Below are 19,069 nucleotides of genomic sequence, written 5' to 3'. Positions count from 1 at the left end.
ACCTGTAATAAATAGATCTGCCTTTACAGTTTTGTATTAGTCCCCAGGCAAAGTTGTGCAAAGTTGTGCAAATACCTGTTGATCCTATCAGTGAAGGCCACCCAGGATTCAGAGCAAAGTTGCCACACTTAGGGCTCGTTTATTCATATGTTAGTCCTCTGAAGAGTGAACAGCAACTGGTCACTTTTCAGAGGGTATTTGACAGATCGGAGCCATCATGACCCCTAAAAGCCTGAAGCACCGTGTCGTGAGCTGTTGCATTGCATGCAGTAGTAGGGCTCCCCCGTTTACTTGAACAGGGTCACGTTCAGGGCGCTCCCCGTACTGCAGCAGCATATGTATACCTCTGTATGACTGCCTTTGCAGCTTAGGTGAAGTACTGTAGCTAGGGGGGTGATAAAAACACAGCTCAACCACATGTTTTTCCCCAACCATGGTTCTCCCCCCACAGCCGCAAGTGTAAACTAAGCTACATGTAGTCTTTCCCTGCTTGTAGTACAGTGGGATGAGAATAAGTTGCAGGGGATATCCGCATTGTCACTGCTGATTCACAAGCCTGTAGTTCATCAATCAGCTCCTGGCCACACCTAGCTCTGCCCGCTGCTTTCTGGATTCACAGCTCTGCCTCTGCTTCTGAAATCCTACAACTCTGAGCTACAGTGTCTGTGAGGGGAGTATGTGAGATAAATGGAGAAGATTTTGGTTCAGTCAGGGAAGATAAAGGGGGTCTTTTTTGTTTTATTTAAAGAGGCTTGTTCATCAAATGGTATATGGATTTGGTACTTGTTTAGACTATCATACAGAAGTCTTTGGATGTACGTTAAAGCTTTTCTCCAGTCACCTTTGTAAAAATTAAACATCAGCAGCTACAAAAACTGTAGCTGCTGAGTTTTAATAAACAGTCACTCAGCTGTCCCCGGATCCAGCGATGTCCTTAACCAACCGGGTTCTTCGCCTATGTGCGGTCCCCGGCATTAGCATCTTAACTGTGGGCAGCCATGACTGCTTGTGGCTTCACAGCCAGATGCCCACTGTGCATGTGCGAGCTGCGCTGCACCTTGTGAGTGGTCCCACTGTCTTCTGGGACCTGTGATGTGTCCCAGAGGACTGCAGGCAGGGAGGGGGAGGAGGACTTCTGCTCGGAACGCCAAAGCGGTGCAGGCAGAAGTAGGAGCGATTACCTGTCAAAACCAGGTACCTTCTCCCCTCCCAAAAAAAAATTAGGTGCCAAATTTGACAGGGGGAGGGGGAGGTTTGTTTGGTTAAAGGAGAAACAGCAGAACTTGCCCTTTTGGGTGAAGTTCCACTTTAATCCTTAGGTCCTAACAAATACATTAGATCCCTTGGATAACATTTTTGTTGCTACAAGTGCAGTGTCATTCAGAATTTAAAAAATGATGCACTGGTAAATTCTTGCCCTCATCCTGATATCTGTCTTCACCAATCAGAATTCTTATATTATGCTAACAATTTTCACAGATAAATTAGGGGTCTTCCTTGCTGCAATACAAATTAGCAGGGGGGGTAAAAGCTCTCCTAAACTGAAACTTTTGCTTTGTGGCATTAGTGTCATTTAAAAAGAGCACTTGTATTGAGACTTTAGATCCACTTTAAGACAATGTGCCCTGAAATGTAAGCAAATGGACATCTCAGAAGGAGAATCTACTTCTGCTTAGATGTTATTTTAGATAACAGGCCTGTATGTGAATCCATTTAACCATATTCTTTTTATCCTTATAGAGCAGGATTATTGAATTAAAATTCACGGAGGTCCAGTCGGTAAAATATTCTTCCAGCAGAGGTCAGAATAACATGTTTGTATGAGGACCGCCTTGCATCCTCACAACCAATCACCTGCTTCCTAACTCGGACAGCCCATGCCCTCTGTCCAGAGCTGTCCTGCGTCCAGCTGTCCGGATTTGGACGGTGGTCCACCATTTAGTGATGCCTGTTATAGAGTCTTATTTGTTGAAAAGCATTCATCACAACAAATTTCAGCACTTCGGTCCCTCATCAGAGAGATCCATTTTTTTACATTGATAACACTATCCATAAAAATATGATTATTAATGGGATCAGACATCATAATGTAAGGGCAGGTTTTATAATACAATTTGGAATCTGAATGGTTTAACCTAAATGGATACTATTGATAGTCAAGATACAAAAAAAATATATAATTGTATTGGATATATTTTCTAACTAATTCTGAACAAAAGGAGAAGCATACTGTAATTTCGTAATTGTTCTAAACTTTTTCTTTCTTTCTTCTTTAGCCTTTCATGTCTCCTCGTTATCCAGGTGGTCCACGGCCCCCCTTAAGAATACCTAATCAGGTAACTCTTATTTAACCTCCCTAAAGACTATAACAGGGGCTGTATTTGAAATAACCTGCTTTGTGTAACAAGCATATTCTATTGTCCAGGGACTTGGGGGTGTTCCTGGAAGCCAGACGTTACTTCCCAGTGGGATGGACCCTTCAAGACAGCAAGGTGATGAGATGTAACTGCTTGCTATAATTACTGTATATATTATTTGCAATATTTTTAATTGGTTGCAATTATCAGTTGGAGTTGTTTTGTGCATTTTATTAACTAGACCATCAGGCTAATCTACTTATGCGGAGATTCAAGGCTAAACATAATATCAAGTGTTTAACCTCTATTACAACAACAGGCAAAGAATATTGATTTTTTTTGTATAGTATTTAACAAATCATTTCCATAAAAGGTAATGGTATTTGACAGTAGCATTTTCTGACTGTAAACTAGAAAGGGACTTGATTTGATGGATATTTTGAGTGGATCCTGGTCTCCGCTCATTGCTTTGTGTGCAGTATGTGAGTCACTCTTCCATTCAGTCATTGCTGTGCTGCGTCATCCCGATCCAAGCTGATGGTTCCACTAACTGTTGCAAAGCTGCTGTGTAAAAATGATGAGCTGGGACCCATTCACACCTGGGTGTATTATTATACATCTTCAACTAAAGTTTCTGCGTTTTTATGCCCTGAGGCACATTTTTTTTCTCCTGCTATTCTGTATGCATTTTAACCCTTTTGAGCATAAGTAATTGATGCTTAGATGCCAGGCTAAATTTATCAGAACCAGCATGTGTCCATTAAATCTTAATAATTTCATAACCAATTTTTTTTTATGTTTTTAGGGACATACAGTATTCATACCCCTTGAATTTTTTCACATTTTTTCATGTTACAATCAGAAATATAAATGTATTTTATTTGGATTGTATGTGATAGACCATAGGGCTGAAACAACTAATCGATTAATCGACAACTAATCGATTATGAAAATAGTTGTCAACTATTTTCATAATCGATTAATCGGCCAGCCGATTAGTTGGCCTGCATATAGAATGCAATATTTGTTTACATATCAGGAAATACAGTGCAGCACACATACTGCTCAGTACACCATCCATACATGTCAGTAAGTGCCTGAGAACTTGTGAATATGTGAGGAGCAATGCCTCATGGGACATGTAGTCCTGGGCAGCAAGTGAGTGGGTCTAAGGGCAGAAGTTTTTTTTTACCTTGCTATAGGGGCACGCTATACTATAATTTTCAGCTTGCTATTGGGGCACTCTGAAGGCAGGAGGAGCCAGAAGCAACGGTGGGGAGAAGAATCAGGACTGCTCTGTGCAAAACCATTACACAGAGCATAGAAGTATAACATGTTTTAAAAAATAGTTACTTTAAAGACAGTGCAGGGAAGATCAGCATCTGAACCCAGAGAAGGTGGAGGATGATAGACTGGAGGTAATAGAAGGCATTACAATTACATTTAAAGTAAACTTTTACATGGAGGCAAGCCACATTACGTGGGAGCAGGGCACATTTCAAGGAGGCAGGGAATATTACATGAGGGCAGGGCACATGGGAACAGGGCACATTACAGGGGGCAGGGCACATTACATGCGCCCCAGTGTGAGAGGGGTCTAAATAAAAAACGTGATCTGAGTCTTATGATATTTACCGGATTCAACCACCAATAGTATATACCGTATATCTGTTCTGTCTGTTATTCTCAGAGTGGATTAGAGATTTTGCTCTCTAACCATATAGTTGGTTATTTATATTTACCACTGCATAGAGATATTTAAGAATAAATTGCCTTTTTTTTTAAACTTTACCTATTAAATTATACACCACACTTTTTTTAAGGTTATTATTCAATTAATCGAAACAATAATCGGGCAACTAATCGATTATGAAAATAATCGTTAGTTGCAGCCCTAATAGACCAACACAAAGTGGCACATAATTGTGAAGTGGAAGGAAAATGATAAATGGTTTTCCATTTTTTTTACAAAGAAATATCTGAAAAGTGTGGTGTGCATTTATATTCAGCCTTGTTTACTCTGATACCCCTAACTAAAATCTAGTGGAACCAATTGCCTTTAGAAGTCACCTAATTAGTATATAGAGTCCACCTGTGTGTAAGTTAATCTCAGTTTAAATATAGCTGTTCTGTGAAGCCCTCAGAGGTTTGTTAGAGAACCTTAGTGGACAAACAGTATCACGAAGGCCAAAGAACAGACCACACAGGTCGGGATAAAGTTGTGGAGAAGTTGAAAGCAGGGTTAGGTTATAAAACAGTATCTCACTGTTCAATCCATCATCCGAAAATGGAAAGGGTATGACACAACTGAAAACCTTACAAGAGATTGCCATCCACCTAAAATGACAGGCCGGGCAAGGAGAGCATTCATCAGAGAAGCAGCCAAGAGGCCCATGATAACTCCAGAGGAGCTCCAGAGATCCTCAGCTCAGGTGAGACAATCTGTCCACAGGACAACTATTAGTCATTCACTCCACAAATCTGGCCTTTATGGAAGAGTGGCAAAAAGAAAGCCATTGTTGAAAGAAAGCCATAAGAAGCCCTGTTTGCAGTTTGCAAGAGGCCATGTGGAAGAAGGTGCTCTGTTCAAAATTTTACTTTTTGGCATAAAAGCACAACACTATGTGTGGTGGAAAACTAACACTGCACATCACCCTGAACTCACCATCTCCACCGTGAAACATGGTGGTGGCAGCATCATGTTGTGGGGATGCTTTTCTTCAGCAGGGGCACGGAAGCTGGTCAGAATCGATGGGAAGATTAGTGGAGCCAAATACAGGGCAATCTTGGAAGAAAACCTGTAATGCCGTGTACACACGACCGGACTTTTCGACAGCAAAGGTCCGACGGAACGAATCCATCGGACAATTCGACCATGTGTGGGCTTCATCGGACCTTTGCTGTCGAAAAATCAGACAGACTTTAGATTTAGAACATGCTTCAGATCTTTCCGATGGACTCGAGTCCTGTCGAAAAATCCGTTCGTCTGTATGCTAGTCCAATGGACGAAAACCGACGCTAGGGCAGCTATTGGCTACTGGCTATCAACTTCCTTATTCTAGTCCGTTCGTACGTTATTACGGTCGAATCCATCAGACTTTGGTGTGATCGTGAGTAGGCAAGTCCGATTCGACGGAACTCCGTCGAAAAGTCCTTCGGAGTTGAGTCCGTCGAAAAGTCTGGTCGTGTGTACACAGCATTAGAGTCAACAAAAGACTGGGGCGGAGGTTCACCTTCCAGCAGGAAAATGACCCTAAACATACAGCCAGAGCTACAATGGAATGTTTTAGATCAAAGCATATTCATGTGTTCGAATGGCCCAGTCAAAGTCCAGACCTAAATCCAATTGAAAATTACTGTTCACAGATGCTCTCCATCTAAGCTGTTTTGCAAAGAAGAATGGGCAAAAATGTCACTCTTTAGATGTGCAAAGCTGGTAGAGACATCCCAAAAAGACTTGCAGCTGTAATTGCAGCGAAAGGTGGTTCTACAAAGTATTGACTTGGGGGAGGATGAATACAAATGTACACCACACTTTTCACATATTTTTTTGTAAAAAAATTAGAAAACCATTTATCATTTTCCTTCCACTTCACAATTATGTGCCACTTTATGTTGGTATATCACATAAAATTCCAATAAAATCAAGTTACGTTTTTGGTTGTAACATGACAAAATGTGGAAAATTTCAAGGGGGTATGGATACTTTTTTAAGGCACTGTACAGTATATATAAGGCTATTTTTTTTTAATAGGTGTATTTTTAATAATGCAATTGAATCTGACAAATACACTACTAAATAAATGACATTGCAAATCTCACTGTAGCTTGAAGATGGCAGTATTCATCTGCAGGCTTATCTGTCAGGAAAGCATCCAGCCTGCATATGATCACTAGCTGACATAGTGATGACATGAGAGTCAATCTTGTTGGTTCCCAAATGCCTAGTCGTTGATAGCCAGGATTTTCCCAAGGGAGGAATGTTTATGAAGGTATCCCCAGCACAGGACATTTTGTTGGGTAGCATTAAATAAACAGATTGAGGGCTTGAAATGTTGGCTGGTTTCTAGAAAAGGGTATCCACTTCCTGTATCCGCTTGCATTCATTCTTGTAGGGTCCTGTAATGTTTTTTTTATTACTTCACTCATTTATTTTTAATTTCTTATTATTGCGTTTAGCTTTGCAATGCAGTGCACATACATGAACAGCTCAATGTATTCAACACACAAGTTTAAAAAGGACTTAATGTTTAGAAAAATTATTTAACTGCTAATTTTCTTCATTCGGATGTTTATATAATATAATAATATGTGTGTGTTTAACTCCTAGTAACCATTTTTTGGCGTTTACACAGCATTCTATAACTTCAGAGCAGAAGAAAGTGAGTGTTGCACACAGAGCAGCTGTGAGCTGCTTTAGAATCAGATTACATACTGCTTGTTCATTCTGAGTGCACCTCTTTTACTCCATGTGGCAAAACACTGTAAAGGAATGGCAGTTAAAAAATAGAGGACTCCTTCAATTGGAAAGAATCTGAAAGCCCAGGCTCTGTTATATACAATTTTAGCACTGATCCCAACTGGTCTTTCCTGGCTCTGTTATATACAATCCCGGGACTATCCCATATCATCTGCCTTGTAGTGAACACAAATAATTCATACTAGTTACCTCCCAGTACATCCCTATGGATCATATTACATGGGAATTCTTAGGCCCCTTTCACACTGGGGCGGTGGGGGCGTCGGCGGTACAACAGCGCTATTTTTAGCGCTGCTGTACCGTCGTTCTTGCAGCGGTATTCGGCCGTTAGCGGTGCGGTTTTAACCCCCGCTGTCGGCCGAAAAAGGCTTAAAATCCCTCGTACAGCGCGGCTATAGCCGCGGTATTGCCGCGGTATAGCCGCGCTGTCCCATTGATTTCAATGGGCAGGAGCGGTGAATACACCGCTCCTTCACCGCTCCAAAAAAGCGGTTTGCAGGACTTTTTTCACCGTCCTGCCTGCGCACTGCTTCAGTGTGAAAGCCCTTGGGCTTTCACACTGAACAAACAGCAGAGGCTGTTTAGGGGCGGTTTGCAGGCGGTATTTTTAGCGCAATACCGCCTGCAAACCGCCCCAGTGTGAAAGGGGTCTTAGGAAATCTATTGAGGTGCTCCTTCCTCAACCACTCTCTCTCGCTCTTCCTTTTTTTGCTTTTCTAAGGCCTCTTTCACACGGCTGATCTGTTCAGGTCCGCCTGTCAGTTTTTTAGGCTTGTAGTTCCTGTGAGCACATTTTGTTAGCTACACATTTATCAATATACATGCTAACCATTGTTACTTTTACTGAACTCCAGGTAAGGCTTTTTTTGCATAGTTACATTGGTGCAGCTTAGACTAATGTAAGCATGCATGTGTCATACCTGGCCAATCCCCATGTAAGTTGGAAATCACTGTAAGCAGGCACCTCTGCTACAGTGATTGCTACTGGCTTCCAGCTCCCTTGGTGAGTTTCTGCCCTGTTGCTTAGTGAATACAGAAGGTCACTCGCTCGGCATGGACATTTTGCATTTTTTCTCAATGAATGCAAAGGGTTGTTTGATTGGAGGAGGTGGAGAGGAGGGGCAGTAATGTTACAATCCCCACCTCATGCAAACAATGAACATCTAGTAATCACTGAGAAAATGCCAAAAAAGTGACTTCATGTGCTTACTAAGCAGCTGGGCAGCCTCCTGGCATGGGTATCGGAAGTCAGCGGCATTCACTGTAGCACCTACTACAGAGATTTCCAGCTTCCACATGGTTTGGCTGGGCATGGCACATGCACACCCTCATTGGTCTAAACTGGATAAAAGTAACTATGCAAAAATAGCCATACCTGGAGTTCAGCTTTAATGATCATATACTGCTTACATGTTGTATAACAACACTACTAGATTTGGTACGTTGTACCAAACTCTTTACTAAAATATGGTGTTACTTGGGGAGAGCCAATGGTTATGGTTGTTTTAGCCTATCACAACCCATATAATGTAAATGTATTGCAAGCCAATTAGAGCTTGGCAGCAGTTTGTTAATTAAATAAAGCAACATTTTCCTGAATTCTGACCCTTTTCAGATTAATGTTACTCCACCTCAGTTGGGGTAACCATTTTGAACAGTCATTTGCAGAATTCTGAGCTTCTGACTACATGAAATTGCACCTGAACTGGACTGAAAAACATACAGGACTCTCTTGAAAAATGGACTGCGCCCAGCCCAGACATATGTGAACTGGCTCTATAGAAAACTGGTTTGGTTCACATGTCATGCAAATCAGACGCGGTTCAAAACGTATATATGTGAACCAAGCCTGATTTTATCTTTTTGTCATCACCTCAAAAGGCTTTTCTGCCTGTCTGATATAAAAGTTTGCTGTCAATGCCAGTCATAATGTGAGAGCAAAAATCTGTGCGTCTTTGTTAGTGGACTTTTTAGGTACATAATGCCCCCAAAAAATTTTATGTGCATGCAAGCAATACAGCATATCTTCGAAACAAAAACTTCCTGGACTAGAAAAAAGTGATCAATAAGCTAGCAAACAGCATCTTAGAAGTATTAAGATTTTTAAGGCTTCCGTGAATTGCAGGCGAATTTCTCATCCACAATCAGCACCTTGGTAATTTGCAACAAAAGAGCAGAGATCTTTACAGGTATTTTCCCATTTTTGAGCATAGTTCTCTTTTAAGCGATGTCTAAAACTTTGGCTTCTGAAACCTTGCTTTTAAGGTGCATTAGCAATGAGAGAGTAAATAAAAAATTTCAATAACCATAAGATTTGAAGCTGTGCTGAGTAATGTAAAACCATGGAATATTTTATATAAATAGTTTTTTTGTTGTTTTGTTTTTTAGGTCATCCAAATATGGGTGGGCCAATGCAGAGAATGAGCGGCCCCAGGGGAATGGTTCCTCTTGGTCCACAGGTATGTCTTATTCTAGTAGTAACTAATGGCTGTTAAATAAAGCTGATCGAAATTTGGCTCGTTCAGCAGGGACCGGTTAAATTTTGATCAGTGTTTGGCCATCCCCGCTTGACAAAAGTCGATCATTTGATTAACTTCTGTCAAAGGTACATGTTTTCCTCGACCAGCAGCTCTAGCCATTGATCATTGTATTCTGACAGCGGCTCCTGATACAGTACAGGGGAATATCCTTCATCCATCTCATTTGTTCACCTGCTGAACAAAAAAGACAAAACAGTGTATGACCAGCTGTAGGCCAAACTGTGTATAATGTGATTGCAATTAGATGACCACCTTTAAGCATTCCTCCTCTTTCATCCAAAGTTATTTGCATAGTATTCTTAAATGTATAAGGTACAGCCAGTGATATGTCTAGATCTATGTTCATAATGCCATGTACAGCATCTCACAAAAGTGAGTACACCCCTCACATTTTTGTAAATATTTTATTATATCTTTTCATGTGACAACACTGAAGAAATGACACTTTGCTACAATGTAAAGTAGTGAGTGTACAGCTTGCATAACAGTGTAAACTTGCCATCCCCTCAAAATAACTCAACACACAGCCATTAATATCTAAACCACTGGTAACAAAAGTGAGTACACCCCTAAGTGAAAATGTCCAAATTGGGCCCAAAGTGTCAATATTTTGTGTGGCCACCATTATATTCCAGCACTGCCTTAACCCTCTTGGGTATGGAGTTCATCAGAGCTTCACAGGTTGCCACTGGAGTCCTCTTCCACTCTTCCACTCCTCCATGACGACACCATGGAGCTGGTGGATGTTAGAGAACTTGCACTCCTCCACCTTCCATTTGAGGATGCCCCACAGATGCTTATTAGGGTTTAGGTCTGGAGACATGCTTGGCCAGTCCATCACCTTTACCCTCAGCTTCTTTAGCAAGGCAATGGTCATTTGGGGTCGTTATCATGTTGGAATACTGCCGTGCAGCCCAGTCACTGAAGGCAGGGGATCATGCTCTGCTTCAGTATGTCACAGTACATGTTGGCATTCATGGTTCCCTCAATGAACTGTAGTTCCCCAGTGCCGGCAGCACTCATGCAGCCCCAGACCATGACACTCCCACCACCATGCTCCACTGTAGGCAAGACACACTTGTCTTTGTACTGCTTACCTGGTTGCCGTCACACACGCTTGACATCATCTGAACATAATAAGTTTATCTTGGTCTCATCAGACCACAGGACATGGTTCCAGTAATCCAAGTAATCCATGTCCTTAATCTGCTTGTCTTCAGCAAACTGTTTGTGGGCATTCTTGTGCATCATCTTTAGAAGAGTCTTCCTTCTGGGACAACGGCCATGCAAAACAATTTGATGCAGTGTGCAGTGTATTGTCTGAGCACTGACAGTCTGACCCCCCACCCCTTCAACCTCTGCAGCAATGCTGGCAGCACTCATACGTCTATTTCCCAAAGACAACCTCTAGATATGACGCTGAGCATGTGCACTCAACTTCTTTGGTTGACCATGGCGAGGCCTTTTCTGAGTGGAACCTGTCCTGGTAGCCTCCCTGATGTAATCCCGAGTGTGGCTCGGGGTTAAATTTCAGTCCCATTAGCGGTAACCCCGAGCCACACTCGGGATTACATTGTAGGATCCTGGTGCGGCTTTACTTACCTTGTTCCCAGGATCCTGCGATGTCCCCCGCAGTGTCCGTGGGCTGTGTCTCCTCCGAAGCCTCTCCGTGCCAGGCTCCGTTCCCTGCGAGCGGCGCAACGCACGGGGGCGGAGCCTGGCGGCAAATTCAAAAAATGTAAAAACCATAACACATACAGTACTGTAATCTTGCAGATTACAGTACTGTATGAAATTATTTCACATCCCTTTTGTCCCCAGTACTTTGGCCCATGCCCTGCATGCAGTTTTATATGATATATACTGTTCTTTCTACCTGGAAACTGGAGATTGTCCATAGCAACCAAAAAGTGTCCCTTTACGTCAAAAGTGGCTTTAGATCAGCTAGAAAACAGCGATAGTAAATTAGAACACTTGCAGAATTGAGCGATAGTGAATCGTGGGGAAATTTATTTTATTATTATTATATATATTTTTTTTTAATTATTTATATTTATTTATTATATTATAATTTATGTTTTTGTGTTTCAAACTTCATCATACCCGGGATATCTACTAGACTCTTGTTTGGACAGATTTAAGTGTGTTTTTGTTAGGAATTACAGGCCTACAATATAAAACGCCAAATTTCCATGCAAAATAATTGTACCGCTTTCAGCACCTAAAATCCGAATTAATCATACCGCCAGGGAGGTTAAACCACTGTATGGTCTTGGCCACCATGCTGCAGCTCAGTTTCAGGGTCTTGGCAATCTTATAGCCTAGGCCATCTTTATGTAGAGCAACAAGTTCTTTGCTATGAGGTGCCATGTTGAATGTCAAGTGACCAGTATGAAAGAGTGAGAGCGATAACACCAAAATTTAATACACCGCTTCCCCATTCACACCTGAGACCTTGTAACACTAACGAGTCACATGACACCAGGGAGGGAAAATGGCTAATTGGGCCCAATTTGGACATTTTCACTTAGGAGTGTACTCACTTTTGTTGCCAGCTGTTTAAACATTAATGGCTGTGCGTTGGGTTATTTTGAAGGGACAGCAAATTTACACTGTAATACAAGCTGTACATTCACTACTTAACATTGTAGTAAAGTGTAATCTCTTCAGTGTTGCCATAGATAGAATAAAATATTTACAAAAATGGGAGGGATGTACTCAGTTTTGTGAGATACTGTATGCCCACTGCCATTTACAATACTGATCTAAGCTATCTTCAGTGATTCTAGGAGTAGTACCACTGAATTATGTTGTAGCAGTCCAGGGCAGCAGAAAGGCTTAAACATAAGAACAAAAATGTGGGCAGCTCTGGGAATCTTCTGTAATCTTTACTGCAACATGACCATATAAAAGAAGTGACTGCTAACTTTTTTTGGCAAAAGCCTTGTTCACAGCACAGTCACCATGGGAAAACACTATATATATATATATATATATATATATATATATATATATATATATATATATATATATATATATATACAGGGGCATTGCTAGGTCTACAAAAGATCTGGGGCTAGAGCCCATAGCAACGTAGTAAAGAAAGTCATACGCTTGGGCTGGTATACACATGTATATAATATACGTGTGTGTGTGTATATATCCCCAGAGAGCCCCCCCTCACATCAGGGTCCCCAGAGAGCCCCCCTTACATTAGGATCTCCAGAGAACCTCCCCCTTGCATCAGGGTTTCCAGAGAGCCCCCCACTTACATCAGGGTCCCCAGAGAGCCTCCGACCAGCATCAGGGTTCCCAGAGAGCCCCCCACTTACATCAGGGTCCCCAGAGAGCCTCCCACTTACATCAGGGTCCCCAAAGAGCCTCCCCTCCCCTTGGGGACCCCTGCAGATACTTGGGGCTATGGGCCCCAGATAGCCCCAAAAGCCACCCCCTAGCGACGCCACTGTATACATATATATATATATATATATATATATATATATATATATATATATATATATATATATATATATATATATATACAAAAAGAGTAAAAAGATAATGTAGTTCACTCCCAATAATTAGATGATGTCAGTAGTTGGGATAAACAAGAGACACTGCTGCAGGTGTGCAGTTCTCAAGAAGTGGTAACTTACAAAACCTGTCATAACATTGATTATTGGGAAAGAAATAAGGATCTATATAGAAAAACAAAAGAAATCAAAATAAACACAATAAATAAAATTAATAATTTAAAACAACTTAAGAAAAGTATATCGCAGTATACTAAAAATGGAGAAAAAGATCAACATCATAACGGAAATTAATTCCTGATGGTACTCTGGTCTGGAGGTTAAAAATCCACCAGACTTCTTTTCCAAGAAGCCTACAATGTAGATCACCCCACGGAGTGAGTTCTTAACCCTTTCCAGGCCATAGAAGGCAAACGTAGATATATTACCTGCATGGATATGCTTAAAGTGTTTGGCCACATTAGATAGTCCCTTATCAGAGGGATATGATGCCCCATGATAGTTCACTTATCTGTGTCCTCAAAGGTCTTGTAGTGCAACCTACATATTGTAAATTACATTAGATTCACTCCACTGAATACACCAGCTTACTGGTTCCACAGTTAATGTAATCCCATATTGTGAAATCCTTACCAGTGGAACAAGACCTGACTACTTTTGATTTTTTAGAATGTTTGTGACAGAAACGACAGGTATTAGTGCCACAAGCATAAGATCCTGTGGTACGCAACTATGTGCCCCTTGAGACTCCTGATTGGTACAAACTGGGAGAAAGAATACCACCCAAAGTATTGGCCTTCCGACTGCTAAACCTACAACCGGCTTCTAAAACAGGTGTTAGATCCTTTACTGTTGACAGAATGAGTACATTTTTCAAAATAATATTTTTAATCGGGTAAAATTCGTGTGAATATGTTGTGACAAAGGTAATGGGATTACCCTCTCTAGCTGTATTCTTCTTGCGTCGAGGATGTTTTAGAAGGGTAAATCTATCCCTACCTATGGCCACACATATAGCTCTATGAATATCTCTTTGCTTGTACCTGCGTGCCAAGAGTCTAGAAGTCACTACATTACATTCCTCAGAAAAACTTTCTATTGTAGAGCAATTCCACCTTACCATGATGCACTCACCTACTTGGACTGACCATATTGTGAGTGCCGGGTGGCAACTAGTAGCCAATAACAGTGAATTGCCAGCACACTGCTTAGGGTAAGTCCGAGTATGGACGGTCCCATTAATACTGAAACCCTCCAAGGTGATATCTAAAAAATGTATACTTTTGTGATGATTATCAAAGCTAAATTCTAAATTGAGGGAGTTATTGTTGATGTAAGTAACAAAAGGCACAATGTCTGCAGGGGCACCTACCCATACTAGAAGCAGGTCGTCTATATAACTACCATACCATTTGATACAATCCACAAAGGGATTGGAGGGAGAAAGGCTTAACCAAGAAGAAACAATCTAGACAAATTTTTTTCTCCTCCCTGCACTCACAAATTTCAAGAACAGTAAGGAAATGACAGACTGTAGCACTTCCTCGGCTGATATAAACTGGGCATTGTGAGGTAGTGCTGTGCCTTACTGCTAAGGAGCCAATGCTTTCATATTAATAACTAATTTAGTGCTGCTTTTGTATACAGTATATGATAAAAGAACCCTGGTGTAGCAAGCAAAATTCTTATTCTAATGTTTGCTTCTTTTAAAGGCTGTATCACTTCTTTTTCTACCATACTAGGATCCAATTTTTTTTACCAGACTAGGATTCTAGTTTCAGTTAAATGTCTTAGACATAATATATTATAATGTAGTGTATTAAAGTGTTACTAAACCCAGGACCCTGCATTCAGTATATCTGGTCTCCCACAGTACACAGAACATGGAAATGTAATTATTTTAGTAAATATAAGCTAAATACCTTTTTTTTATCAGCAGTATATAGCAATCGTGTGACTTCTCTCAGTATGTGGCTAAAGCTTGTAGGAGGAGTTTTCATTCTCCCCTGACTGTCCTATGAGGGCTGCAAAACCTCTGACCCTCTGTCTGGACAGTGATCACATGCACTATTCCGGGGGAAAAAAAACTCTCTAGCAATACACACCGAACTGAGCATGTGCAGAGTGCCTTCTAGGGCTCTGTTCTATCAGCAGATATATTTGGGACTGTAGAAGAAGGGTAGGATCAAACAGCCTTTTTAAACAATGTGGAGGATTAACCCCTTAGGTTCCACAGTGAGTATAACAAGCATGCTTTACTGCATATATAGACTGATTTTACTGTTGTGGGTTTAGTACACTTTAAGCATCAGGGTTCTGCATCCTCAGCTATTTTCAATATGTGACACCGGTAATGTCAGACATCAACGTGGGATGATTCCTCAGTAAGCATTCGGCACAAGCCTCCCGACTACAGTGTCTTTACTTTTCTGCTGTTAGTTCTGTGTATTCAGCCACTGTCCAGATGACTATTCCTGGGCTGTTATTAATTTGCTCTCCTTTGTTTCTCCTTTCCTCTTTGGTTTTGTTTTGGTGGTAGTCTGACCCTTGGTTATCATTACAGAGCTACGGAGGAGGAATGCGACCACCTCTCAATGCTCTAGGTGGTCCAGGAATGCCTGGAATGAACATGTAAGTGACCTCAAATACCCATGGCCTAATTGGCATTCTGCTTTATCTTTTAACATTGCATGGTTTTGGTAGTCTAAAGAAGGTTGTGTACAGACCATACAATTATATTGTATGACTAGCTTAATAGTGTCACTCATTATGCTGCAATAACGGGTCTGTGGCATTGTTCATATTATAAACTAACACTTTTTTAGGGAGATTGAATCCAATAGAGATCTCAGCACACCTGCATGCTGCAAAGACTGTTGTGGGTGGTCTGGAGCTCCTACCAAGATCACTACCAGTAGGGGGATTTTTTTACCACAGTGCCTGAAAAAATAGCCTTAAAGTAAAACTAAAGGCAAAACTTTTTTTGTTTTGGATAGAGTGCAGAGGAATTAGAACATCTGTCAGTGTTGCTGTGTGTGCCCCCATTAGGTAGATTCACCCTCTCTATTTGTCCTGTTTACCATTATCATTGGTAGTGGAAGTAAAAGAAAACCCCAAATTTTGGGTTGTCCCCAGAAAAGTAACAGAGGGGAACTCTTCCAATTGGGATACTAGTTCCGGTGACCTGGGGGTCCCCAAATAATTCCCCTAATTTGTAGGTATTTCTTCTCACTTCCTGTTTGGCTTTGAGACAGGAAGTGAAGGTATATCTCTGTAATGTGACACAGATAGTGGAAAAAAAAATCTGACGGGTTATAACCATCCTTTGCTCTATCCAAAATGAAAAAAAAAGTTTTTCTTATAGTTCTACTTTAACCACATAAACTCACCAGCCTCTTCCATTAACAGAAATGTTAGTTTTGGGTGGATGGATCCTTTCAATCTTTTTTTAAATATATTTAGTTAATGTTAAAATATTTGTGAGGACACCAGTAATGAGATCTCTTCACCATAGTTCCCAGCTTTGCAAACCCTTCTTCCCCCAGTCTTATTTAGCATTATAAAGCCAGGGGTTCTTTAACTTACCGACATCTTTAAAATTCTGAATTACCTGTTTTGGATGGTCTGACCCCTTAACCTGCTGATTTTTTGTTATTTGCAATGATAATGATAACTTTTCTTTGTGGCAATGACATCTCATAATAATTTTGATACAACAATACTGCTGAAGGTTTGCTATCTTCACACTTTAAATTTGACACTTGAAATCCAGGAATGGTGCCAGAGCTAGGTAGTTTTGCTCGAAAAAAGCACAAAAGGTTAATTTTCTGCTGTCATGAATGAGCTCGTAGTTGAAGAGGAGTGCAGCAGGAAATCGTACGCATGTCTATACTTGATGAATTGCCTCTAGAATGACACGATGGTACAGGATATTAAACGTAATGTATGCCCAGCAGATGATTTTCCTTTGGAATGAGATGTTTTATGATGTGGGAATTGAGCAGGCTTTGGTACCATATATGACCTGATGTGTCTGAAGGCTGGGAGATATATTCTTGTTCATTTATTTCTTAGGGGACCTGGAGGTGGAAGACCGTGGCCCAACCCTGGCAATGCAAATTCAGTAAGGATACCTATTATTTTATTAAACATTGATTCTCCCAGTGCTGGTTTTAATTTGCTCCTGGTAATGATCTGAAACTGTGGTAATTGCATTACTTTTTGTGAATTCTGCACTAGACCTATCTGCTTTATTTGCTGTAAAAAGTTACATTTCTGTCAAAGTGAGCCTGAACTATGGAAGCTGTGCCATAAAAGTCAAGAAGAGGACAAAGAACTAGTCACCAGTATTATCTGTGGGCCTACAGATAATCATTTTCCAGTACTGTCTTGCCAAACCGTGCTCTACGCTTTGGGGTTGATTTACTAAAACTACAGAGTGCAAAATCTGGTGCAGCTCTGCATAGAAACCAATCAGCTTCCAGGTTATTTGTCAAAGCTTAATTGAACAAGCTGGAGTTAGAAGCTGATTGGCTACCATGCATAGCTGCACCAGATTTTACACTCTCCAGTTTTAGTAAATAAACCCGACTGGCTCTCTCTGGAGATGCTCTCTTGGTAGAGGAGAGGGGCTCTCTTCCTCATGTCAGATCACTGGTGATGTGATAACTTGTAAAAGTAATCATCACTAAGCATTAGGAGACATTCAGAAAGCACAGGTTCATAAAATAAATGAAGCAGAAGCGGGGAGATTCTCACTCACAACTTTCTCTCCAGCAAGGAGAATTGTGAGCAGCACATTGGTGACATCACCAAACACACCCTTGCTCAAAATCTTGTTAAACTAGTAAGAAGAGGTAGGTTGATTATCTTCCACCACAGATATACAACTATGATGCTGTAGGCATACAGGTCAGTACAAATAATGCTTAACGTGATTCTAAACTCAAATTTTTATTTTTTTTTTTTATTTTTTTTTTTACCTGAATGCATTCTTTGCATTCAGGTAAAAAAACACCACTATCTGTTCTAGCCTCCCCATCCCTAAACACCTGTCATCGATCCAGCACTGTCCCAGCTGCAACACCACTTCCCTCACTTGCTGGTCTCACAGGAGACACTGAGAGCAGCGGGAAAAACATAGGCTCTTGCTGCTGTCAGTCAAACTCATGTGGGAAGGGAATGGGGGGGTGTGGCTTACCAGCGCTGGACGCATACAGCCCGGCTTGGGAGCACAAGCACACAGGTGCCTCCATAGCACATGGTTTGCTAAGGAGGCACCTGGAAGAAGGATGAGTGGCTCAGCGCCGGCAGGGGACTGCCAAAGAGGAGGTAAGGGACCTCTCTGTGCAACAGTGTTGCACTGAGCAGGTAGGTATAACCTCTTTTATTTGGGTATAAACTCTTTTATTTAAAAAAAAAGGCCTTTAAGTGTTGCAGTCCACAATCTCCTGTAGTTTTTAGACAGCTACTGTAGGTTGCATGGCACATGAGGTTGCATTACCATCCTGAAGCATGGGGAAAAGCATCTTAAAAGAGAAGTTTTTTTTTTTTTCCCAGATTCATACTTACCTAGGTGGATGCAGCATTGGTCCCCTCCACCCATCGGCGCCTCTGCACTAAGAACCAAGCTATTGAACATCGCCGATGGCTCGATTGTCTCAGCTTCCCTCAGCAACTCTCTGCTCTCACCCCCCCCCCACGCGCTCACTGGATCGCTGAGCTGTAAAGGGGCGGGAAGCGGCCGTCTCAGGCTCTCAGCGTCTCGCTGAGAGCCTGAGACGGCATCAGTCCAGGCACCTGGTGGATCCAGGTGCGTGATGATGCATTGCCTGGACCGATTTCTGTGACGTCATCAGAGAACGGACTTCAGCCCGCTCTCTGCTGAAAACTGGTCACAGGAGTGCAAAATGAATTGCACTCTTGTGACCCATAGGAGAAGCCCAGCCAAATGAGCTTAGGCTGGACTGCTCCTTTAAATTAGACGAATATCCAGATTAAAAGTAAATTCAGTGCACGATCTTACACAGTTGCTATGGATACTGGCTAGTATTTACGAATGACTGATTTAAGCTGGCCATAGATGGATAGAATTTCAAGCTAACATTCTTAGGAAAATTCATGAAAATTCACAGAACATTCGAATGTTGTTCAAATAAT

General features: G+C 41.4%; 1 protein-coding gene across 2 annotated transcripts in view; it reads left to right on the top strand.

Moving 5' to 3' along the window:
- SSBP2 (single stranded DNA binding protein 2) overlaps nt 1-19,069 on the top strand; it is a 307,291-nt gene that overhangs the window by 269,177 nt on the left and 19,045 nt on the right. For both annotated transcript variants that reach the window (XM_073624446.1, XM_073624447.1), the window contains 5 exons: nt 2,277-2,336; nt 2,426-2,492; nt 9,226-9,296; nt 15,474-15,541; nt 16,985-17,033. In XM_073624446.1, coding sequence (XP_073480547.1) covers nt 2,277-2,336; nt 2,426-2,492; nt 9,226-9,296; nt 15,474-15,541; nt 16,985-17,033 — 315 coding nt within the window. The remainder of the gene's footprint in view (nt 1-2,276; nt 2,337-2,425; nt 2,493-9,225; nt 9,297-15,473; nt 15,542-16,984; nt 17,034-19,069) is intronic.

This window comes from Aquarana catesbeiana, linkage group LG01 (assembly GCF_042186555.1).
Source record: "Aquarana catesbeiana isolate 2022-GZ linkage group LG01, ASM4218655v1, whole genome shotgun sequence".
Lineage (NCBI taxonomy): Eukaryota > Metazoa > Chordata > Amphibia > Anura > Ranidae > Aquarana > Aquarana catesbeiana.
The sequence above is the reverse complement of the archived record's forward strand: the minus strand, read 5'-3'. Positions and strand labels throughout refer to the sequence as shown.